The sequence below is a fragment of the Mercenaria mercenaria genome, chromosome 17 (assembly GCF_021730395.1).
Source record: "Mercenaria mercenaria strain notata chromosome 17, MADL_Memer_1, whole genome shotgun sequence".
Classification (NCBI taxonomy): Eukaryota; Metazoa; Mollusca; class Bivalvia; order Venerida; family Veneridae; genus Mercenaria; species Mercenaria mercenaria.
The window spans coordinates 69999030-70025956 of NC_069377.1; the positions used below are offsets into that span (position 1 = coordinate 69999030).

The 26927-nt window shown below is 36.5% G+C and overlaps 2 protein-coding genes across 6 annotated transcripts in view; both read left to right on the forward strand.

Annotated features, from left to right (window-relative positions):
- Window positions 1–26927, forward strand: part of LOC123536115 (uncharacterized) — a 164548-nt gene that overhangs the window by 85542 nt on the left and 52079 nt on the right. The gene's annotated exons all lie outside the window — the stretch shown is intronic.
- Window positions 1–26927, forward strand: part of LOC123537136 (mediator of RNA polymerase II transcription subunit 25-like) — a 98917-nt gene that overhangs the window by 4114 nt on the left and 67876 nt on the right. For 4 of the 5 annotated variants that reach the window (XM_053528559.1, XM_053528556.1, XM_045320710.2 and 1 more), the window contains exons 2-9: window positions 8179–8224; window positions 10737–10861; window positions 12674–12775; window positions 14297–14417; window positions 14809–14874; window positions 22227–22314; window positions 22888–22944; window positions 25180–25290. In XM_053528559.1, the coding sequence (XP_053384534.1) occupies window positions 8179–8224; window positions 10737–10861; window positions 12674–12775; window positions 14297–14417; window positions 14809–14874; window positions 22227–22314; window positions 22888–22944; window positions 25180–25290 (716 nt within the window). The remainder of the gene's footprint in view (window positions 1–8178; window positions 8225–10736; window positions 10862–12673; window positions 12776–14296; window positions 14418–14808; window positions 14875–22226; window positions 22315–22887; window positions 22945–25179; window positions 25291–26927) is intronic. The other variant, XM_053528558.1, reaches the window with a different exon arrangement.

The following is a 26927-nucleotide window of genomic DNA, read 5'->3' on the forward strand; positions in this document are numbered from 1 at the left end:
GTTCAAAGTTTTAAGTAAATCGCAAAGTATTCTATAGAGTTCATTTCTCGCGTTAAAAGTCACGTGCACCAGCTTTTGTTTGCAATCATTTGGTGCATAATATATTTTGTAAGTTTGAAATAAAATTAATACAATCATAAACCGTCAGTCCGCTTTTGAATTAGTGACACGTGTCAGAAAATTAAAAGAAGCAAACGCACTTAAGCCTGACGTAATTATCAATTAAATTGTAGAACCGCGGATGGTATAATAGCGCAGCGGTTTTGTTCGATTTTAAAATCAAAACATCGCGCTATCGTGGTCATGCATTAATCAGTCGAAGAAAAAAATTACGGTCGGCAGTTAAAATTTACAGTCGGTCGGGCCACCAGAAACACAGCTATTTTTTTAAGGCCTAAATCATGCAGTATTCCCCCCAAATTGACTTTACATCAGGGTATTTTTTCCCCTTTGCCCAAATACCTACAGGGTAGTTATTTTTTCCCCCAAATCACAGGCCTGGGCCCCTTCCCCTCCTTGTAAAAAAAAAAAAAGCCTGGTATCTCATGCACACAATACTGACACAGTTGCACATAAAGCCATAAAGGAAATTTTTCTGAGAGTTAAGTATCATTTTCATGTTTTATATCTTTTTCTTTATATATATATATATATATATGTGTGTAACGTAAAGCGCAACTCCGTTCAAGTTTTATATTTATTAAAGCGAAACATGTTTTGACAAAACTGTGTTGGTTTATGTATTTTCAACATCATTTCCAAACTTTCAAATAACACTCTGCTATAAGTATGACGAAATCAATGTATTTATACCCCAATATGGTAACAATGGGCGGAGTCAAGTATATTCGTTGAAGGGAGTGCTGCTCCAACCGGAGTGCCAAGGCCCAGAAGGAGCAGCAATCCTCCGACCAAAAGGACTTCGCCAACTGTTACCATGGAAACGTCATAATCTAAAACAATAAACAAAAGATGAATTATTACATATATATATATATCAGAAAGTGTTTTCAGCATTCTTTGTCCACAACTGCAGTTAAGCTGCCTGAAAAGCAAAAACAAACTGGCTGGCAAAAATACACGAAACTTGACATATATGCTCACTATGAAATTACGATTTTCTACAAACAACATTTTGATTCTTTGTTCAATAAATACTAATCTGACTGAAAGAATCTCCTAAAATGCTAGATTAGTTAGTATTACAGATTGTGTACTTCTGTCAGTTGCCTTCCAGCAGAATCAGCTATAATTGGTTTTAAAATAATTGTCATCTGCATTCTTCTGCCATAGGCAATGTCACCGGCATATTTGACCTGCGTTTTGAATACACGAGGTAATCAACTGTCCTCTTTATTGATTTCCTACACTTCACTGGCAACACTAGCTGACCGAGGGTTACTTTCTTAGTTGGCATAATTATTTATACAGCTACACTGGCACCAGATCAGAAAGAAAATGCCTCCGTACGTGTTACACCCTACCCCTAGGTATTCTATAAGAACCATGGTCGTGAACGGGAAAATATACTAACCCATTTCAATCGCGTATTTCATACCTAAAACACGCAGGTCAGTAAATGTGTACTACTGATATTAAACAAGCGATAATTTATCTTCAATCGTGCACCAGTCACCTTGTCTCAATATTCCATATTGCAGAGATGCTCCGTATATTTTATGCTTTAGTCAACGTTACAGAAAAAACTTGCGTGAACTTCCCTAATGAACATCCGGTCTAGAGGTCACGACAGTGTGCACATGTTAAGCGAAATGTAAACAAACAAAAACAGAATGCAATATATTCACAGTTTTACGATAAGACTCGAAATGATGAATGAAATTCATCTTGTATATGGTTTTGAATTTGAAATCATACATAGTTATACATCTATTCTGTTTATTTAATTCATTTTGCACATTTATGCTGCATATGAACATTTTAGCGTACACGTGTAGTAAAATGACGACTGACATACATTTTCACATCAGCCAATCAGAGTGTGTCTATAATCTAGAACGGAACTTCACCAGGGAAGTTCAAGCAAGTTTTTTGTGTACCTGTGAAAAAACTGTAAACTACACGTTCTTTTTCTAAGATAAGAATTATTGAAGAAATGTGACCGGTACACAACGGAAGATAAATTACCACTTGTTTAATATCAATAGTACACATTTACTGAACTGCGTGTTTTAGATATGAAATACGCGATTGAAATGGGTTAGTATATTTTCCCGTTCACGACCATGGTTCTTATAGAATACCTAGGGGTAGGGTGTAACACGTACGGAGGCATTTTCTTTCTGATCTGGTGCCAGTGTACAGCTATTAAATGAAACAGTTGTTGTTTCTGTCGCCAAATTGGAAAAAATATTCAACATTTAAATTAAATAAAGGCAAATGGCAATTATAGGAAACCGACTGCGTCAGCCCTGACGCGGTTTACTGGATGGCTAGACTCATCCTTTGGAAAATAGAATTTTTTATAGGTCATGCTGCCCCTTCCCAATAAATACACCCTTTTCCCTACCTGTTTACTAGAAAATATTTTTTTTTTATGTTGTGTATATATATACATGTACTTCCATATATTGTACATATTGTTAGTACTTACGTTATATATGCAGTACCATATACCATATTATACCCTAACATAAATGCCCCCCTACCTCCCTCCTTTTTTCAAAGACAACTGTTGCAGACAGAATTATTTCATATTGTCAATATGTGCTACCATATACCCCAGTATATATAGCCAGATTGTATAACCATAAAACCCACTGGGTCCCAGTATAAATGCTCTCCTACCCTTAATAAATGCACAGCCCCCTTCTATTTTGCCAAAAATAAAAAAGAAATACTTGTTTTCTTCATATATTTACAACCGTATGTCACGGTATAGGACTTGAATATTAAAACGGGTAGAAAGTGTGTAGGCGGCCTGGGTTCGAGTCCCGGTCAGGATATATATATCTATCTATCTATCTACATCTTTCACCCAACCGTCGATTTCCGACTATCACTGGGCGGCGCTGTCAGAGAAACAGTTGTTAAAGAACTGATATGTTACAATGTTAAAAGAATAAAAGCTAAAAAAGACAGTATGCTACAGTTAAAATGGGACAGAGGCAACAGAATTACATACTGACCACCGCCAGCCTCTCTCTAAAGATACTGAGACTGGGGCTAGATTTAACATGAGTTGGTAGGGAGTTCCAGAGTCGGATGGTCCTAGGGAAGTAGGAGTTAGAAAAGTACTGAGTGTGAGACATGGGGATTAAGTAATTTAGGTTTCTAGTTGGAATAAGATGAGATTGGTCGACTGCAACTGTCTGGGTCCTTATTTTATAAAACATTACTAATGAATTGTGTAACCTTCTATATTGGAGTGTATTCCATTCTAAGGTTTTCAGCATATGTGTAACACTACTGGTGTAACTGTAGTCATACATGACGTACCTAGCAGCTGACCTTTGGACATTTTCGACTTTGCTAGTGAGGGTTTGTTGCCAAGGATGCCAGACGCTTGAACAGTACTCAAGTTGAGGGCGGACATAGGTGTTATAGGCAGCAATTTTGACCTTTTTATTATCAGTTTTGACATTTCGTTGTATGAAGCGAAGAGTGGAAGTTGCTTTGGAAGTGATACTGTCATGTGTTTGGACCAGTTTAGATCTTTGGAAATGGTTATGCCTAAGTATTTAGCTGCCTCACAAGTTTTTAACTCTATGTTGTGAAGTTTGTAGGGGTAGACTACAGGATTTTTCTTTCTAAAAATTCTAAGGACTTCACACTTGTCTGGGTTGAACTCCATGGACCATGTCTTCTCCCAGGTTTCTATGCTAATCAGGTCTTGTTGCAGAGATATACTATCTGAAATGGAGTTGATGGTAAGGTATATTATGGTGTCATCTGCAAACATTCTTGCGTTACATTTGACGGAATCTGGTAAGTCATTGATATATACCAGGAAGAGACATGGCCCAAGAACAGACCCCTGGGAACTCCAGACAGTACAGGAAGTTCACTGGAAAAATGACCATCAACAGCGACTTTCTGGGAGCGGTTGGACAGGAAAGATTTGACCCATTTGGTAATTTGTGGGTTGACACCAAGGCTTTGTAGTTTATAAATTAGTCTAATGTGATCGACCTTGTCAAACGCCTTGGAGAAGTCCATGACAATAACATCTGTTTGTTGACCCTGTTCAGTGTTATTGTAAAGTTCCTGAGTGAAATTAATGAGCTGAGTCTCACAACTGTGACCTGATCTAAAGCCGTGCTGGAACTGGCTAAGTAGCTTATGCTTGTCAAAATAGGTCATAAGATTGGAAACAACAATGTGTTCAAGGAGTTTGGAAGCAATGCAAGTTAGGGAAATTGGGCGATAGTTACTAGGTTTAGACTTGGGACCTTTTTTAAATACGGGGGCTACGGTGGCTTTTTTCCAATCACTGGGTACTAGGCCAGATTCGAGAGATAACCTGTATATATGGGCAAGTACAGGAGCAATTTCATGGTGGAGTTCTTTTAGGATGCGTGGGGATAATTCATCAGGTCCCTGAGGCTTTATGTGGGGATAGGCCATAGAGCAGTTTTTCCACACCTTCAGTGGTGACCTGGATCTTATTCATCATGGAGACTGGGATGAGAGGACGTTGGAACATATATGCTTCAGACTAAGGGGCTGGGGAGGGGAAAAGACAGATTCAAATTGTTTGTTTAAGATAGTAGCCTTTGGATGGGGTCTGTGTAGGTAAGACCATCTGATTTAAGGGGGGCAATGCCGACATTTTCTTTTTTGTTGTGCTTGATGAAGCTGTAAAACTTTTTGTTTTTACCAGGTTGTGAGTCATGGTCAAATATGACACTTTCCATATATGACCAGTATTGGGCTCTTATTTGCTTCTGGATAGAAGACTTAAGGGATTTGAATCTTTGTTGGCGGGCTGAGGAGGGAGATTTGTGTAGTTTCTGGTACAGTTTATCCACGCTTATGTATAAGCCTGATAATTCTCGGGGTAACCATGGCAAGTCGGCACGGGGTTTAGACATTTTAGATGGAATGTGTTTTGACTGGGATTCATTAAGGCAGTCCTTGAATGAATTCCACGCTACTTCAGGGTCTGAATGGTTTTCGGTGAAAAAGCTAGCACCAAAAGCCTTCATGTCAGATTTTAGCCCTTCCCAATTAGCCTTCGTGTAGAGTTTTATAGGGCGTCTAGGTTGGGTTGGGCGGCCCCTATTAAGATTCAATTCATGAAATATAATATCATGATCCGAGGTGGCTAGACTCGGTAGGGATTTAACCAAGTGAACATGGGATGGATGGTTTGTAAAGAAGAGATCAAGGGTGTTGGATAACCTAGTTGGGATCTTAACTATTTGTTCAAGATTATAATGGGAATATCTTTCAATAAATTCTTCATAAAAGGATCTGTTTTTACAAGTTTGTTTAGGGACTCTTTTGACCAGTCAATGTCGGGGAGATTGAAGTCTCCAAGTAGCCATACTATGCTGCCCTTGGGTATTTTACTGAGGGATAACCAGAGTTGGGATAGGGAGTCGGCATCTAATTCTTGGGGTTTATAGTAGGCTCCGACAAAGATATCTTTAAGGCCAGTGATGGTAATTTTGGCCCAGGTTATGTTGCATGAAGTCTGAGGTCTGGTTGTTCTTGGCTGATCAGTGAGTTAGATATAGCTATCATCACTCCTCCACCTTGACCTTCACTCCTGTCATCCCTATATACCTTATAATTAAGATTATCAGGAAATATTTCGGAAGAACTGATGTCTGGCTTAAGCCATGTTTCTGTAAGGCAAATAACATCTGGTTTAATTTGGTCAATAAACTAGGTGTAATTCAGGGATTTTGTTTTTGACAGAACGACAATTAATGTTAAGGACTGTGAGACGTTCAGATGTTTTTAGTTTAGGTTTGGGAGTAACCTTTTTCTTTTTAGGGATTGGGGTAGATGAGGCCTTTGGGGTTTCTGGAGGCTCATGGAGGAAAGAAGAGCTATTTAAGCTGAAACTTACTTTACTGTGGTCGTGACTTAGAGGGGAATAGTAAGAAGTGTCACTGAGAGTATCTAGGGATTCAGTCAGTGAACTTGAGTGGTTTAGGGAGCCGCACTGTTGACAGTACCAGCTGAACTTTGAGTCTGAGAGTTTGTCGTAAGTATGACTGCCAATGCCTTCGCAGTCTGTGTGAAACCAAGTTTCGCAGTTGTCACACAGGATGCCTTTTTGTGACCAGGACACATTTTGGGAACATATCCCGCACGGGTACTGGGTAGGACAGGAAGCGCCTGGCGGGCCTGGGTTTGGTTCAATGTCTGGGGTCTGACATGCCAGAAGACAAAAAAGAAATAATAAGGATGTCTTACTAGCACTGGGTTTCTCTTTGTGCTTTCTAGATGGTATTACTGTTTTGAGGACGTTGGCAACTGAGATACCAACAATACTGGATTTTTGTATATATATATATATATATATATATATATATACTACCCTACACCCCAGTATAAATGCTTCCCCTCTTTATGATATTTCCTTGCAAGGCCATACCAAATTGATATGTCGTTCGTCGGAACTACCGCATCAATAATTTCATTCCCGAGAAAAAAAAATAAAAATCACCCGCCCGCACGTACATAAAAATCTCCGAAAAAAAATTTTTTTTCCCGATTACGCGGTCCGGAATAATAACGGCAAAGCAGGTTTTATCGCTGTTTTAATGCGTCAAAGTGATATTGATCGGATTTCATGCATCCGTAATACATGTTACTGATGACCAAAACTCAAAAAGTCAGGAATTATGGTGTTGTTCATCATTTGTTTTAAATCTGGAGTGTCTGTGCTAGTGCCACACATGGCCTTCGATGTGTCGGTAGGTAATGAAGTAGGCACGTTCTACTTTTGTTCAATACAGTGAAAGGAACGAATCACGACTTGTAAGACGTGCACGGGGATGCAGTTAAAAAAATATTTGGAAATATTGTTCAGATATAGTTTTCAAACCATTTGTTATCAGTTGTTTAGTTCAGTATGGTATATCTAGAGCCCAAAGCTGAGGCCGACTACTATCTTAAAAAAATGTTTGTTCACAGATCCGGACCGACCTATCACATTGTCTAGGCCAAATCTTTTTGAACGTAACTTCTTTAGTACAGCAGTCAGATATTCTATCGAAACGCATTTAGTCAATATAAAAATTGTTTAGCTTTTCAAATAAGTAGTGTAGATATAAAATATGTCCTTTTGTAACCCCAATTTTGCCTGTTTGTCTATTACTTGGCTGTGAATTGATACAACGAAAAAAAAACTGGAAAAAACAGACCTCCCCAACTCTAAATTTCTAGTTCAGTCAAAGCAAAACAAACAGCACTTTAAGGGTGGCCATATAACACTTTAAGGGTGACCATATTGGGATCATTCTTTGTCAGTCTTGTTATCATTTTTGCCTGAAATGAATCTCCACCACAAAAACATAAGCTAGCCTGATCTGTTAAGAAATTATTCCAAAGGGATTCGAGCAATGTCGAAGCATCTGTATGACCAACTCTGTTTGGTCTCACTGGTCAAGTGGTTTATTACTTCCCTTCACCTCTATGGGTTGGAGTTCCACTAGGGGCACAAATTTGTTCATGTGCCAAAGCCATCTAACTGTGCTTCAGAAGAAATGTTATTCCACACATGTGCCTGTTTTGTCTTAAATAGGCAGGCCTTCAGATTAATGTAAAAAAATCAAAATTAAAGATAAGACACTCATCCCTTAGAAATTATAACTAAAAAAAACCAAAGTGATTCAGTGAGGTTTGGCAAGAATTTATTTGCAAAATCATTCATGTAGTCTTTAAAACATAATAGAAAAGCTATATACTGTGTTACCCACACTGTAAATGTTTGATTTCTGTGTTATTTCTAAAGAAATGTTAACTTCATGTATAATCATAACCGCCTCCTCAAGGGTCCAAGCTGGGAAAAAAAATAAATAAAGCCCGCTCGCTCCATGTAAAATCTACCCGCCTCTGAAAAAATCAAAATTGAGAAAAAAAAAATAAAATAAAAATTTCGCTCGCCCGCTCCATTTTTTTTTGAAAATTTTCCGAAGAACTATTAATCAATTTGGTATGGCCTAATACTTAATCATGTGTGATTGTTACATTTTCCAGGAAATTCAACGGTGGCCCACCAGATCCCATAGATTATGGTGATGATGTAAGTTGATACATACATATTTAGTATTAGATGTTAGAATAGAGAATGAACTAGACTGCAATCAAAGTTAAATCGGATTGTTCTAGTTTTCAGACTGAAAGTGTTCAGCATTTCAAATTTTCTGTTTGCTCCTTACAAAAGCTTCTAGAATATGTACTGTTCAACTTAAGAGAATAGCACAGTAGAGATGCAATTGCTTTATTTATACATTGTAGAGTATTTCACTCATGTTTATGTTGAAATAAGATACTAAAGTATATGATAAAAATTAATAATGAAGAACTGGTGTGTGTAACTGCAAAAAAGGTAAGAGCATTTCAGGTTAGCAAACTTTTAAAATAACTTGACTTTTTAGCTCACCTGTCACAAAGTGACAGGGTGAGCTTTTGTGATAGCGCGGTGTCCGTCGTCCGTCCGTCAGTCCGTCCTTCCGTCTGTGCGTCAGTCCGTAAACTTTTGCTTGTGACCACTCTAGAGGTCACATTTTTCATGGGATCTTTATGAAAGTTGGTCAGAATGTTCACCTTGATGATATCTAGGTCAAGTTCTAAACTGGGTCACGTGCCTTTAAAAACTAGGTCAGTAGGTCTAAAAATAGAAAAACCTTGTGACCATTCTAGAGGCCATATATTTCACAAGATCTTCATGAAAATTGGTCAGAATGTTCACCTTGATGATATCTAGGTCAAGTTCGAAACTGGGTCACGTGCCTTAAAAAACTAGGTCAGTAGGTCTAAAAATAGAAAAACCTTGTGACCTCTCTAGAGGCCATATATTTCATAAGATCTTCATGAAAATTGGTCAGAACGTTCATCTTGATGGTATCTAGGTCAAGTTCGAAACTGGGTCACGTGCCGTCAAAAACTAGGTCAGTAGGCCAAATAATAGAAAAACCTTGTGACCTCTCTAAAGGCCATATTTTTCATGGGATCTGTATGAAAGTTGGTCTGAATGTTCATCTTGATGATATCTAGGTCAAGTTCGAAACTGGGTTACGTGCGGTCAAAAACTAGGTCATTAGGTCTAAAAATAGAAAAACCTTTTGACCTCTCTAGAGGCCATATATTTCATGAGATTTTCATGAAAATTGGTCAGAATATTCACCTTGATGATATCAAGGTCAAGTTCAAAAGTGGGTCACGTGCCTTCTAAAACTAGGTCAGTAGGTCAAATAATAAAAAAACCTTGTGACCTCTCTAGAGGCCATATTTTTCATGGGACCTGTATGAAAGTTGGTCAGAATGTTCAGCTTGATGATATCTAGGTCAAGTTCGAAACTGGGTCATGTGCCTTAAAAAACTAGGTCAGTAGTTCTAAAAATAAGAAAAACCTTTTGACCTCTCTAGAGGCCATATATTTCATGAGATTTTCATGAAAATTGGTCAGAATATTCACCTTGATGATATCAAGGTCAAGTTAGAAACCGGGTCACGTGCCTTCTAAAACTAGGTCAGTAGGTCAAATAATAGAAAAACCTTGTGACCTCTCTAGAGGCCATATTTTTCATGGGACCTGTATGAAAGTTGGTCTGAATGTTCAGCTTGATGATATCTAGGTCAAGTTCGAAACTGGGTCACGTGCCTTCAAAAACTAGGTCAGTAGGTCAAATAATAGAAAAACCTTGTGACCTCTCTAAAGGCCATATTTTTCATGGGATCTGTATGAAAGTTGGTCTGAATGTTCATCTTGATGATATCTAGGTCAAGTTTGAAACTGGGTCATGTGCCATAAAAAACTAGGTCAGTAGGTCAAATAATAAAAAAAACCTTGTGACCTCTCTAGAGGCCATACTTTTCATGGGATCTGTATGAATGTTCATCTTGATGATATCTAGGTCAAGTTTGAAACTGGGTCAACTGCGGTCAAAAACTAGGTCAGTAGGTCTATAATTATTAAAAAATCTTTTGACCTCTCTAGAGGCCATATTTTTCAATGGATCTTCATGAAAATTGATCTGAATGTTCACCTTGATGATATCTAGGTCAGTTTTGAAACTGGGTCACGTGCGGTCAAAAACTAGGCCAGTAGGTATAAAAATAGAAAAACCTTGTGACCTCTCTAGAGGCCATATTTTTCATGAGATCTTCATGAAAATTAGTGAGAATGTTCACCTTGATGATATCTAGATAAAGTTCAAAACAGGGTGATGTACCTTCGGAAACTAGGTCAATAGGTCAAATAATAGAAAAACCTTGTGACCTCTCTAGAGACCATATTTTTCAATGGATCTTCATGAAAATTGGTCAGAATTTTTATCTTGATAATATTTAGGTCAAGTTCAAAACTGGGTCACATGAGCTCAAAAACTAGGTCACTATGTCAAATAATAGAAAAAACGACGTCATACTCAAAACTGTGTCATGTGGGAAGAGGTGAGCGATTCAGGACCATCATGGTCCTCTTGTTTTAAAGGATGGAACTAGTTAAATATTGTTAAATCTTTGACATATAAAATATTGTTTAATCTTTGACATATATACAGTCCTGTATGTTTCTTATTCTTCCTTTTCAGTATAGCTGTACGTTGTATAATTTAGTGACATTTTTCTCGGCGGATATTGCTCCGGACTCTGCTACACGGTGCTCAGACCTTACAACCAGTACCCATCAGTTCCTAACATGGCTGGACCATGTGCAGTAAGTACCAGCGTGAGGGCAGTGGCACAAACAACCTATATGATTTGTCGTGTTAAAAAGTCTATGAATTATGCTTTTCATCTGTGACAGAGCAACTAAAATTGATGACTAAACTTAATGCATTTAAGTTATTGTCTTTTATGCCAGAGAATAAAGCTATATACAACAAGGAAAATGGAATACATGAATTAAAGACTTGATGAATTCTGGTGTATTTGAGTTCAGTTGTTAGACATGCTTCAGTGGGTGATACTGCATTGCATGTTTATCAGAGGTTGTTCTGTAGGAATGTTCGTCAGTGACATTACATTGAAGGTTTATCAGAGGTTGTTCTGTAGGAATGTTCGTCAGTGACATTACATTGAAGGTTTATCAGAGGTTGTTCTGTAGGAATGTTCATCAGTGACATTACATTGAAGGTTTATCAGAGGTTGTTCTGTAGGAATGTTCATCAGTGACATTACATTGAAGGTTTATCAGCGGTTGTTCTGTAGGAATGTTCATCAGTGACATTACATTGAAGGTTTATCAGGGGTTGTTCTGTAGGAATGTTCATCAGTGACATTACATTGAAGGTTTATCAGGGGTTGTTCTGTAGGTATGTTCATCAGTGACATTACATTGAAGGTTTATCAGCGGTTGTTCTGTAGGAATGTTCATCAGTGACATTACATTGAAGGTTTATCAGGGGTTGTTCTGTAGGAATGTTCATCAGTGACATTACATTGAAGGTTTATCAGGGGTTGTTCTGTAGGAATGTTCATCAGTGACATTACATTGAAGGTTTATCAGGGGTTGTTCTGTAGGAATGTTCATCAGTGACATTACATTGAAGGTTTATCAGAGGTTGTTCTGCAGGAATGTTCATCAGTGACATTACATTGAAGGTTTATCAGAGGTTGTTCTGCAGGAATGTTCATCAGTGACATTACATTAAAGGTTTATCAGAGGTTGTTCTGCAGGAATATTCATCAGTGACATTACATTGAAGGTTTATCAGGGGTTGTTCTGCAGGAATGTTTATCGGTGAATTATATTGCAGGTTTATTGGAGGTTGTTCTATAAGACTGTTTTTCAGTACTGTCAGTGAAGGTCTATCAGGGGTTGTTCTGTAGGAATGTTTATCAATGACATTTTATTGCAGGTTTATTGGAAGTTGTTCTATAAGACTGTTTCAGTGACATGTCGGTGAAGGTTTATCAGGGGTTTTTCTGTAGGAATGTTTATCAGTGACATTATATTGCAGGTTTATTGTAGGTTGTTCTATAAGACTGTTTCAGCGACATGTCAGTGAAGGTTTATCAGGGGTTGTTCTGCATGAATGTTTATCGGTGACATTATGTTGCAGGTTTATTGGAGGTTGTTCTATAAGACTGTTTCAGCGACATGTCGGTGAAGATTTATCAGGGGTTGTTCTGTAGGAATGTTTATCAGTGACATTATATTGCAGGTTTATTGGAGGTTGTTCTATAAGACTGTTTCAGTGACATGTCAGCGAAGGTTTATCAGGGGTTGTTCTGCAGGAATGTTTATCAGTGACATGTCGGTGAAGGTTTATTAGGGGTTGTTCTACAGGAATGTTTATATCAGTGACATTATATTGCAGGTTTATTGGAAGTTGTTCTATAAGACTGTTTCAGTGACATGTCAGTGAAGGTTTATCAGGGGTTGTTCTGCAGGAATGTTTATATCAGTTACATTATATTGCAGGTTTATTGGAGGTTGTTCTATAAGACTGTTTCAGTGACATGTCAGTGAAGGTTTATCAGGGGTTGTTCTGTAGGAACACATATCAGTGTTATTATATTGCAGGTTTATTGGAGGTTGTGGTGAGTGTCACAGTCATATATCTGAGGGATTACGTACAGCACTTCATGTGTTTGATGATATCAAAGAGAAGAGAAACAATGACAGGTAAGACAATGTAGATTTACACATGTATTTGCTTAGTTAAATACAATAACATGTTGCTTGTTAGGGTATTAGCAAAATGATCAAGTTTTCTAGAGATTTGAAAAGAAAAAGGCCAAGACTGCATGAACTGCTCGAATGCAGCCAGGTGCTTGAGGCCGTTAATGTTTGAGCAAGTGCTCTTTTTAGCTCATCTGATTTTTTGAAAAAAAATGATGAGTTATTATCATCACTTGAGCGGTTGTCGGCGTCGGCGTTGCCTGGTTAAGTTTTATGTTTAGGTCAGCTTTTCTCCTAAACTATCAAAGCTATTGCTTTGAAACTTGGAATACTTGTTCACCATCATAAGCTGACCCTGTTTAGCAAGAAACATAACTCCATCTTGCTTTTTGCAAGATTTATGGCCCCTTTTGTACTTAGAAAATATCAGATTTCTTGGTTAAGTTTTATGTTTAGGTCAACTTTTCTCCTAAACTATCAAAGCTATTGCTTTGAAACTTGGAATACTTGTTCACCATCATAAGCTGACCCTGTACATCAAGAAACATAACTCCATCTTGCTTTTTGCAAGATTTATTGCCCCTTTTGGACTTAGAAAATCAGTTTTTTGGTTAAGTTTTATGTTTAGATCAGCTTTTATCCTAAACTATCAAAGCTATTGCTTTAAAACTTGCAACACTTGTTCACCATCATAAGTTGACCCTGTACAGCAAGAAACATAACTCCGTCCTGCTTTTTGCAAGATTGATGGCCCCTTTTAGACTTAGAAAATATCAGATTTCTTGGTTAAGTTTTATGTTTAGGTCAACTTTTTCTCTTAAACTATCAAAGCTATTGCTTTGAAACTTGCAACACTTGTTCACCATCATAAGCTGACCCTGTAAAGCAAGCAACATAACTCCATCCTGCTTTTTGCAATAATTATTGCCCCTTTTGGACTTAGAAAATCATTTTCTTGGTTGAGTATTATGTTTAAGTCAACTTTTCTCATAAACTATCAAAGCTATTGCTTTAAAACTTGCAACAGTTTTTTCACCATCATAAGTGGACACTGTACATCAAGAAACATAACTCTATCCTGCTTTTTGCAAGAATGATGGCCCTTTTTAGACTTAGAAAATCATGGGTAGGACAATATTTCTATTACACAAAAAAAATCAGATGGGCGTCAGCACCCGCAAGGCGGTGCTCTAGTTACATGCTTTATAGCCTACATCTTGCAAAGAAAAGATACCTAACATTGCTTATAGCTGCTAAAATCTGTACCGTCTGGTCCAAACACAAAGCTGCCTAATATAGTTAGCAGAAGTAGAAACTTCAAAAAGAAAATAGTGTTGTTGTTTTTTCTTAAGGAATATCAAGGTGTCATCATAACCAGAAATATGTTGATAATAAATTATCAAAGTGTATTGTATAATCCTATCAGATTTCTCCTTCTAATTTGAAAGAATGAAATGGATCCAGTTTGGAGTTCTGTTTCAATGGGAAACTGCAAGGGTAAATGTTTGCAATTTATTTTGACAGATTGTCACCAGAGAGACACTGTATATTGATATGTAACTCACCACCGTACCAGCTGCCAAGTATGGAGGGATGTAGATATACTGGTTACTATAGTGACCAGCTTGCCAACATGCTTGCCAAGGTTTGTTTTATAACATCAACTTTTTGAAATTATACAGAAATCTTGATGGTACTGTTGTGATCAAATATGGCTTACATGTTGCTTATATGGGACTGAGTGGTTATTTTAGTGACATTATTATTCGAACCTAAATAATGCAGTACGAAAATTATATTTTCTCATGCAAAGAAGATATTTAAGAAATAATTTATAGTAAAACCGTGTTTTCAAGCTATTTGTACACGATGGCGTAATAATTTCACGAGAGCCCGAGTGAAATTATATCGTACGATGGTTAATTTGAAGCAAACATTTGTAATTTGTTAGTTTTCATCTATTTTTGTTTTGTTTTTTTGTTGGTTCATTTGGAATTTTCCTGTAAACCATACTAAATATTGTATTCTTTTTTCAGAGAGGTATAAATTTATCAATTATATCACCAAGAAAGATTCCTGCACTACAAAAGTTGTATGAAGAGGTAAGTTATGCAATGATATTCTCCTTTGCTTATATCCATCTGTCAGTTGGTTGGTTGTTTGGTAAACATTTGAACACTTAGGGCTGTGGTGGTCATACTTATGAGGTAGATAGCCTGTGGTCCATAAAGTGAATTGTTTATGTGGTCAGTAGGTCAAAGGCCAAGTGACCTTTAGTCTGGAAATAGTTTCTGCTAAAAAACCTTTAGTCTGGAAATAGTTTCTGCTAAAAAACTGTAACTTGCTTGGACTACTGCCTTTAAGTTAATAGGATCAACAGATGACCTTAATAGTTTTAAAGGTATGTAGGTCAAAGGTCAAGGTCACATTGACATTGCGATTGAAAATGCTTACCAACCAGTACTTGGAGAGTGCTTGAGGCTACGACTGCCAAACTGCATGAGGTCAGTACATGAGACATGTTGTTTTTTGGCTCACAACATCAAGGGCCAAGATGACAGTAACCTTGTAACTGGAAACAGTTACGGTACTTATCTAATTGGAAATTTCTTTGGCCTTGTACTTCATAGGATGATTACCAGTGATCTCTTTTGTTTGCCTTCAGCCATTATGTTAGAGGCAAAAGTCAACACAAAATTACATACTCGTCACCTTTATCAGGCCGTCATGGAACCAAATGTGTTTTACAAAGAGCTGTTGTTTTTTAGCTCGACTATACAAAGTATAAGGAGAGCTATCGGTATCCTACTCGACCCGACGTCTGCGTCTTTCCGCGTCCCCACCTTGGTTAAAGTTTTTTTACACTTTCTCTTTTTAGCTCACCTGTCACATAGTGACAAGGTGAGCTTTTGTGATCACCCTTCGTCCGTCGTCAGTCCGTGCGTCCTTGCGTCAACAATTTCTTGTCTGCACGATAGTGGTTTCATTTATGATTTTATTTTAACCAGACTTGCACACAACTTGTATCACCATAAGATCTCGGTTCCTTTCTTGAACTGGCCAGATCCCATTATGTGTTCCAGAGTTATGGCCCCTGAAAGGGCCAAAATTAGCTATTTTGACCTTGTCTGCACAATAGCAGCTTTATTTAAAACTTGATTTTTACCAAACTGGCACACAACTTGTATCACCATAAGATCTCAGTTCCTGTGTTGAACTGGCCAGATTCCAGTATGGGTTCCAGAGTTATGGCCCCTGAAAGGGCCAGAATTAGCTATTTGACCTTGTCTGCACAATAGCACCTTCATTTATGATTTTATTTTAACCAAACTTGCACACAACTTCTATCACCATAAGATCTTGGTTCCTTTCTTCAACTGGCGAAATTCCAGTATGGGTTCTAGAGTTATGGCCCCTGAAAGGGCCAGAATTAGCTATTTTGACCTTGTCTGCACAATAGCAGCTTCATTTATGATTTGAATTTAATCAAACTTGCACAAAACTTGTGTCACCATAAGATCTCGGTTCCTTTTTTTACACCGGCCAAATCCCTTAATGGGTTCCAGAGTTATGGCCCCAGAAAGGGCCAAAATTAGCTATTTTGACCTTGTCTGCACAATAGCAGCTTCATTTATGATTTGATTTTAACAAAACTTGCACACAACTTGTATTACCACAAGATCTTGGTTCCTTTCTTGAACTGGCCAGATTCCATCATGGGTTCCAGAGTTATGGCCCCTTAAAGGTCCAGAATTGGCTATTTTGGCTTTTGCAGCCATATAGATACTTCATTTATGGTTTTATTTGATACAAATAGATAGATAGATAGATAGATTTATTCGTGTAAATATATACATCACATTGACACAATTGTCACATACATTGAATTTAAACAGCACATAATATATTAACACAGCTTTGATATCACAGATATTATTGGTGACTAGTGCACAATTTAGACATATATAAAAACACAGGATAACCTGTAAAAGCCTTGCGGCTTATTTCCAACAGGGTCCTTGAAAATATTGTCATAATGAATAAGAGTATTTAAATAATTTAGATAATAGTAATAGATACAGTTTATGCAGAGTAAGTGCACAATTATGTTGTCAGTACATAGACATACATATATTACATGAACAATATTATCACATTAAAAATCATATCACATAAAATCTACATTTGACTATACTTACAATTAAAAATAGATATAACTGGAATCTTCAGTCAACTTCATATTTAAAATCAAGTGTTTTTTAACTTCCTTTTTAAAAGCATATTTACTCTTAGTATTATGTATAAATTGAGGTAACTGGTTCCAGTCTAAAATACTATTATAATAAAAAGTTGAAGTTGTAAAACCATTTACAGCTGGCACATAAAAATTGGTACTACTACCTCTACTATTATACTGGTGTTGTTCATTACACCTTTTAAAATTTTCTTTAAGATATGCCGGACATTTGTCACTAAATATTTTATACACATGATTAAGTCTAAGTTGCTTGCACCTGTTTTCAATATTTAAAAAACCTAGATAACTAAAATCTGAAACACACAGAGAAGTTCTACATTCATAATTCAATATATATCTCACAATCTTATTTTGAGCAATTTGTAGTTTACACTTCAATTGTTTTGTGAGTCTAAAATACCATGATGAACTAGCATAATCAAAATGGCACTGTAAGAGTGCATTACATAGAGTTTTTCTTAATGATTCATTTAAATAACTCTTTTGCCTATATAAAAACTTTAATCTTGAATTGACTTTATTAACAATATTATTAACAATAGAAGTGGCAGATAGGTCTTTATCCAACATAGCTCCCAAGTATTTAACAGTGTCCTGTGCCTTAATTGTATGTCCATTACAATGAACTGAAAAATCTTGAATTTTATTGAGCTTACGTCTAGAGCCGAATAGGATACACTCTGTTTTTCCTAAGTGTAATGATAGTTTATTATCTATCAGCCATTTACTACAACTAACAAGTTCATTACCTAAAACAGAACTGATCACTTCTGGGTTCTTATGAGAGAATAGAATAGTGCTATCATCAGCATATAAAATTAACTTGCAATTTTTACTAATGCTAATACCCATATCATTCACATAGCACAAAAATAACAATGGTCCCAGTATACTACCCTGAGGCACACCACAAACTATATTATCAAAATCCGACATAGTATTATTCACATGACTAGCTTGGGTCCTTCCAGTTAAATATGAGCGAAACCACTCCACCGACTCAATACCCATCGCCTTCAATTTAAGACATAATATCTGGTGGTCGATTGTATCCAAAGCCTTTTGAAGATCTAACATAATCATCCCTGTATATAGTCCTTTTGATGTTTGATTTCTTATGTGATCAGTCAAATGTATCAGGCATGAGTCAGTAGAGTAGTTTCCTCTAAAACCGCTTTGGAATTCATATAATAAACCATTTTTGACTAGAAAAGATTCTAACTGGTTATATACTGCTCTTTCAAGAATTTTAGATACAATTGCCAAAATGCTTACAGGTCTATAGTTGGAGACATCAGACCTATCATTTTTCTTAAATAAAAGTTTAACCTTTGCACTTTTCAAATCTTCTGGAACAGTATTGCTAACAATTGAACTATTCACTAAAAAAGTAACATGAATTTTTAAGTAAGAAGCTGCATCCTTCAAAAATCTAGCAGGAATATTATCTAACCCTGTGCTTTTAGAGCTGTTTAATTTACATAATTCCCTATACACAAATTCTTCATTTACAGTATGAAGTTTAAATCTAAAACCCTTAGGATTTCTTTGTTCATAAAATTTTTTGAACAGTTCTGAATCAACAGTGAATAAATTTAATGGGTTGGGCAATTTTTGCACCAAAACAGAAGCCACAGTTGTAAAAAAGTTATTAAAATGATCTGCGATTTTCTTTGGCTCAAAGCAGTTACTACCATTTATTTTCAAAACCACATTTGTGTTAGATTTACTCTTGTTATTGCACCCTAAACTTTTGATCTGCGACCAAAGCTCCTTAGGATTATTTTTGTTCTCTTCCAATTTGTTTTCTAAGTATTCTGATTTTGCCCTTTTTATAACTCTCTGGACCTTGTTTCTAAATTGACTATATAACTTGTAAAATTCTGATTTATTATGTTTTCTAAACAAGTAAAAATAATAATCTCTAAGTTTTATAAGTTCTAAAATGTCAGAATCCATCCAAGGTTCACTTCTTTGCTTTAAAGGTACCTCCTTAACTGGTGCAACAGTATTTAATACTGATAAAAAAATCTCCTTAAAATTCAACCAACATTCTTGAACTGTGTCTGCTGTAAACATACTAGACCAATCACAAACCTTCAATTTTGCTATAAACTCTTCAACATTATAGTTACGTAATGATCTAATAGTAACATTGTTATGTTTATGGAATTTACCCCTAATAGTCTTTCTGGTACAAAACACAGGCAGGTGGTCACTGAAAGAGATTGGTAAAGTACCACTTTGTAAAATTTTTTCTTCATTGCTACAGAGAATATGGTCAATCAAAGTTGCTGATTCTTTAGCAATTCTAGTTGGACTATTTACCAGTTGTTTCAGGTTGAAAATATTTAAAACCTGTTGGTAACATTTAAAAAGAGTAGACTTAGTATCTTTAAAGCAAATATTAAAGTCTCCTAAAATATACCATTCATTGTCAAATCTTATAGAAGATAAAACACTTTCAAAATGTTCTAAAAAGTCATTCTGATTTGGTGGTCTATAGCAAGAACCTACAATTATAGGTTTTGTTTTAGGTAATAGGATTTCTACCCAAATGCACTCTAAATTGTTATTATTCAAATCTGGATGTTCTGTATAAGCAATGTCTTCTCTAACGTAAAGGCACACTCCACCTCCCTGTCGATCACGATCTTTCCTTATAATATTATAACCAGAAATGTAGACTTCTGCATTGGACACTGATTCATCAAGCCAGGTCTCTGTGATTGCTAACACTGATATTTTAGTTGAAAGAATGAACTGTCGAATTTCTGATAATTTTGGTAATAAAGATCTTATATTAAAGTGAACGAAATGTAGTCCTTTTCTTGAAAAACAATCAAGTTTGGCAAAATCAGCCTTACTAATATCTCGTTGCTTAGGCAAATCTCTATTAATTTCACTAGGTAAAATATTTGTATGTTCATAAGTTTCACCATCGAAGAAAAACGAATCGCTGAAGTGGTCAAGATCACAGTCGGGGCAAATCCACACAGAGTCAACCTCCATGAGATTTTTGTATTCGGCTGCTGAAATACTGCCACATTTGGTGTGCCACCAGTGGTAACATGATTCACAAAATACTGCCCGATGATTTTTCGCTACAGCCCTAGCACAGTGACCACACGGATGAGCAGGGGGGCCTGGGTTTGTTGCTACGTTCCCTGAAAGCACTATCAGATAAAGTCTAATGCAACTATGAAGTGAAATCGGCCTAGATATCTGTCTCCTGGTAAAACGTATATGATAAAATAGAATAATATGAGTATCAACACCAAAATACAAACTTCCAAAATATCTTCAACAACAATAAATCTTGGATTCCATGACAAACAGATCCAATTGTAGGTTCCAGAGTTATTTTATATCTGATTACCTCCCCTGATTGTAATCAAAATGGATTTATATCAGTAAGTACTTAATATAGGACTTATTTGAAATTTCATTATTGTCATTAGTTGGACTGAGCCAATCAGGGTAGATAACTATGGACTGATTTTATGTCAAATTACCTCCCTTGATTTCAAATTAAAATGGGTATATCTCCGTAACTAATGAAGATACTGATCTGAAATTTCATTTATGTCAACAGATTTATTTGGCAGATCCTTCTTTTGTTCACTTACAATATTTTTTTTTTAGTTACTTCCCTTTTACATTACTATAAATAGCTTATTTTTAGTAACTTTTTTATTATTGGCCGTGGGGAAAGACAGTGACCACTTTTCTGTGATACAACATGGATGGTACCTCAAATTTTTAGGTGTATTTTGACATATCTGTACCTTGTAAGAATTGTTTTTTCTTTTTAGTTAAATTTCTTCCCTTTGTTGTTCCTGTCCTTTGGACTTAGATATTTTTTCTGAGGACCTTTTTGTCCTCAAGTGCAATGATAACAGGTGAGCGATATAGGGCCATCATGCCCTCTTGTTTCAACTTATCTCTGTAATTACTAGATGGATTTGATTCAAACTTGAAATACATATTCCTCATCATCATCCACATCATCTGACATAAGGGCCATTACTCTGGCACCAATATTTCATGAATTATTCCCCCCATTTTCACTTAGATTTTCAGGTTAAAGTTTTGATGCACTTTCACTCTATCTCTGTTATTACTGAATGGATTTGATTCAAACTTAAAATAGTTGTTCAACATCATCACCCACATCATATGACACAAGGTGCATAACTCTGGCACCATTTTTTCATGAATTATTCCCCCTTTTTACTTAGAATTTCAGGTTAAAGTTTTGGTGCACTTTCACTCTACCTCTGTTATTACTGAATGGATTTGATTCAAACTTAAAATAGTTGTTCAGCATCATCACCCACATCATATGACACAAGATGCATAACCTGGCACAATTTTTCATGAATTATTCCCCTTTTTACTTAAAATTTCAGGTTAAAGTTTTATGCACTTTCACTCTATCTCTGTTATTACTGAATGGATCTGATTTAAACTTAAACAGTTATTCAACATCATTACCCTTATCATATGACCTCAAGGTGCATAACTCTGGGACCAATTTTTCATGAATTATTTCCCCTTTTTACTTAGAATTTTAGGTTAAAGTTTTGATGCACTTTCACTCTGTCTCTGTTATTACTGAATGGATTTGATTCAAACTTAAAATAGTTGTTCAACATATCACCCACACCATATGACGCAAGGTGCATAACTCTGGCACCAATTTTTCATTAATTATTCCCCTTTTTGCTTAGGATATACTTATATAGTGTTTTGATACATTTTATCTTTACCTCTCTTATTACTTTAAGTTGATATTTTTGACATGGAGACAGGCTATTGTGCAATATCTTCATCCACAATTGTAGTCATTAAACACTCCAGTGACAGCTCTGGTTTCCTCAGATGTGCCCAGTTTCACTATCCATCATCGAAATAGTCGAGTGCGCTGTCTCCTTGGACAGCTCTTGTTAAGCAAAAAAATCAGCTGATTGCAAGGTGTTTATAGATCAGTTCAAAGTATGTTATTGATTAACTCTTTTTACTCAACACTATGTAATTCAGTTTCAGTGTAAAAAGGGCACACAAATATGTTAGACATGCTATAGGATAATTGTACCTCAGTACAGTGCTGAAGTACTGATGTCAAAGGAGGCATTGTTTGTACATCCTGAACAAAAATTACATGGAAGATTGTTTTTATTTCTTTTTATGTAGGCCAGTACAACAGATATCCCGGCACAAAGCAAAGATTTCTCCATAGATCTGCACCATCTTATATTGCTTCATGGTTATGAACTTGAAGGTAATATATTTTAATCTTACTACAAGAAACAGTTTTTTTGAGCCTCTGTGACTTAGTAGTAGTAACTACCTATCAGCTGGGTGGGTATAAACTCAGGTTGTAGAATGCTGTCGTGTGAGGAATCTATGCAGGTGACTTGTAGAATGTCGGTGGTCTACCCAGGTATTCATGCTAGTCTGAAATTATGCACCAAGCTGGTCCTACCAGTGTGCAAGTCCTTGTCTAAAGTAGTGTCAAGGGGCACACCTAGGATTGCCTGCATCATTGTAGCTGGAAAAATTACATATGACCTAAATTGTGTAGGTCTTTCTAAACCTGAATTAAAATGATAAAGAACTTTAAGAAGCCTGTTTCTGATCCACTTATGTAGGAGGTGTTTGATACTTGTAAAGAACTGAGTTTATTTTTGTTAAAATTTCCAGCATGATGTATTGATGCAGTGTAACTGAAATAGTTTTTAGTAGCATTTTGAAATAGTATAAAACTGAAAAACATGAAGGACTGAGGACAAACAGTTCAAGGTTACTAAAGCGTTACTAGAGTGGTTGCATGACTGATGGGTTTATGTTTCAGAGAGGGCTCACACCCCAGTACCTGGTGAAGATGAACATATGAAAAATCTTCTTGGTGGTATATAATTTATACTTCTTTCTTTTATTGATTTGCCCAAGACATTGTGTGTGAAATAATTCATCCTCTGCCATTGATTCATGTGGGGAGTTGGCAGTTATTTGCGGAGAACAGGTTTGTATGGATACAGAATCCAGGATCACTGGTTAGGTTAACTGCCAGTCATTACAAAACAAACAAACAAACAAAAATATGCCCATATTTAAACTGTTGTAAAATTTTGGTATTTGAGAATACTATGTTTGATATTTTGTAATTTCCACTGAACACCAAACCACAAAACAAGGACACCATACCTGAACTAATTATGTCTCCCCCAGGAGACATATTGTTTTTGCCCTGTCCGTCCGTCCGTCCGTCCGTCACACTTCATTTCCGAGCAATAACTGGAGAACCATTTGACCTAGAACCTTCAAACTTCATAGGGTTGTAGGGCTGCTGGTGTAGACGACCCCTATTGTTTTTGGGGTCACTCCGTCAAAGGTCAAGGTCACAGGGGCCTGAACATTGAAAACCATTTCCGATCAATAACTAGAAAACCACTTGACCCAGAATGTTGAAACTTCATAGGATGATTGGTCATGAAGAGTAGATGACCCCTATTGATTTTGGGGTCACTCCATCAAAGGTCAAGGTCACAGGGGCCTGAACATGGAAAACCATTTCTGATCAATAACTAGAGAACCACTTGACCCAGAATGTTGAAACTTCATAGAATGATTGTACATGCAAAGTAGATGACCCCTATAGATTTTGGGGTCACTCCATTAAAGGTCAAGGTCACAGGGGCCTGAACATTGAAAACCATTTCCGGTCAGTAACTTGAGAACCACTTGACCCAGAATGTTGAAACTTAATAGGATGATTGGTCATGCAGAGTAGATGACCCCTAACGATTTTGGGGTCACTCTGTGAAAGGTCAAGGTCACAGGGGCCTGAACATTGAAAACCATTTCCGGTCAGTAACTTGAGAACCACTTGACCCAGAATGATGAAACTTCATAGGATGATTGGTCATGCAGAGTAGATGACCCCTATTGATTTTAGGGTCACTCTGTTAAAGGTCAAGGCCACAGGGGCCTGAACATGGAAAACCATTTCCAATCAATAACTTGAGAACCTCTCGACCCAGAATGTTGAAACTTCATAGGATGATTGTTCATGCAGAGTAAATGACCCCTATTGTTTTTGGGGTCACTCCGTTAAAGGTCAAGGTCACAGGGGCCTGAACATTGATAACCAGTTCTGATCAATAACTTGAGAACCACTTGACCCAGAATGTTGAAACTTCATAGGATGATTGAACTTGCAGAGTAGATGACCCCTATTGATTTTGGGGTCAGTCTATTAAAGGTCAAGGTCACAGTGGCCTGTTCATGTAAAATCATTTTTTGGAAATAACTTGAGAACCACTTGACCTACAATGTTGAAACTTAATAGGATGATTGGACATGCAGAGTAGATGATCCCTATTTATTTTGAGGTCACTTGATCAAAGGTCAAGGTCACAGGAGCCTGAACAGTGACTTGAGAACCACTAGGCCAAGAGTGTTGAAATTTAGCGGGATGACTGGACATGCCAAGTAGATGATCCCTATTGCAGCCAACCGGGAGACAATCAAAATCCCCTTGATCAAAATCCCCTTTGCTGAAAAATGACAGGGTGTTACAAAATCCCCTTCATGCTTTTGCAGGGGGTATCATAATCCCCTCTGTGATTTTTACTTATTTCATTAAGTTCAAATACATCTATATACGATTTAAAAGTCTATTGCATAAAACATGTAAATACAATGCCTTTAGCAAACATAATATAATTTGGAGCACTGATATCTATATATCTATAATGAAAATCACAGAGGGGATTATGATACCCCCTGCAAAAGTATGAAGGGGATTTTGTAACACCCAGTCATTTTTCAGTGGAGGGGATTTTGATCAAGGGGATTTTGATATACACTCCAGCCAACCATCAGTGTCTCTTTGACTTTCGCTCCTGACCCCTATTGACTTCTTGCCTATAGGACTTTGCACTGGGGGAGACATGCGCTTTTTTACAAAAGCATTTTCTAGCTTAAGTTTTATTTCTTTAGAAATTTACTAAATTCCTTAATATGAAGGAAAGTAACATGCACTTTATGGTAATTGGGGATATAGATGTTAATTTGCTTTTATGTTTTCAGATATTAGCCAAGATTTTTTGCTAAGTCTTATTAATATAATTTGTTTATGTAGCATCACCAGCTCCGACAGACATTTTCAAGGTACCTACAACAGCGCCCTCTGTGATGCCACAGCCAAATCCCCAAACTACACAACATTCACAGTCTCAACAACCACAACAAGGTGTGTAGTCTTTCTGAATTGACGTTATTCTGCCCTCCAATCATTTTTGTTTAGGGGATAGGGGCACTTAGACTTACCCTTGTCTGTACATCTGTCTGGATGTCCTGTTCAAAATTATATTTTGCATATCTCAAAAAGTATTTGACTTAGATTTATGACAGATGCTAGGATTGTTATTTGGCTTGTGAAGTTGTGCACCTGGGGGTTTATTTGGAATTTCACACAGACAGACCAGAGTTACGACCTATAACTTAGCAAAAATATGCATGAAAGGGTTCAAAGCTTGTGTCTCATACATTTAAAAAAATATTTGATCTAGAGTACCGGTAGTGAAACCATGAAAGAATATTACTCATTGAAGTTTTGCACCTGGCGTTTGTTTTGGATTTCAATCCACAAGACCAGAATTATGGACCTTGGCTTAGTCAAAAATACCATACATGTTCGCTTGCAAGAGGCATTTTTAGGAGTCGTATTTCCAGTCCAAGGAGTGGGATGCGTCTTATAAGCGCGTACTACAAGGAAATTTAAAGAAAATCCTAAAAAATCTTCAATTTACACCTCAGTACATCTTTATTTCAGTCATTGCAAACTGCTACTTACGTTTTTCGACAGCCATTTGCATAGCGGTGATAAAATCTGTAACAGCACGTACCGTATTTTGGCCCGCTATAAATATCGATATTAATTTATTTTACGATTCAGAAGTATATTTTTTTTGATAAATTTTTTTTTTTCCTTTTAAAACACCAGAATATATTGGCTTTAAATTAACTTGTAAACTGTAATGGACATTAACTGAACATAGAAATATTTTCACAGCCCGCAAACCGAAAATAAAAGTTAATTGGCGCCAATTACAGAGAACTGTTTTAGGGTGTTAATTGTTAAACACACACTCGTTATGAAATATTTGATGCTTCAAATCCGCAAATAAACAGCTTTGTGATTGGCACTGATTGATGTCAAACTTTGGCATCTTCAAAGAATGGCAAAGTTTAACGGAAATTATTTTGGACTAATCTTCTTGCCAAATGACAGGCATATAGAGATGCCTAGCTACTCAAAACTCAAACGCGATTGGGTAATATATCGAAGTTGGCATACCTGTATTTGACTGGCAGATGTCAAGCTATGATTGATTGACACGTGTCATATCATTTGACAGCCCAGCAATAAAATCTGCGATATTATTTCGGCTGATTTGTAGACGTAATTTTGCCGTATCCTAGTAGCTAAAATATATTTTATTACCTACAAAAAAGGATTTTAAAACATTCTGTTTAGTTTTACGTTTTATAAAACAAGTCTGCAAACTTGAATAATCTTGGTGAGTAACGCCAATCATTTCTAGATGTATTTTCGCCGAATCTTGGTTATTCAAATGCATTATATCATACATAAAAATACATTTTGAAATACTTTTTTTTTATTTTGTTGAGTAACATCGGCAAATATCGTCAAAATTTCGGCTGATTTGTAGACGTAATTTTGCTGTTTCCTAGGAGCTAAAATGTATTTTATTACATACAAAAAAAAGAGTTACATTTTATTAAACAAGTCTGCAAAGTATTGAATAATCTTGGTTTATAACGCCAATATTTTCTAGACGTATTTTCGCCGTATCTTGGTTATTC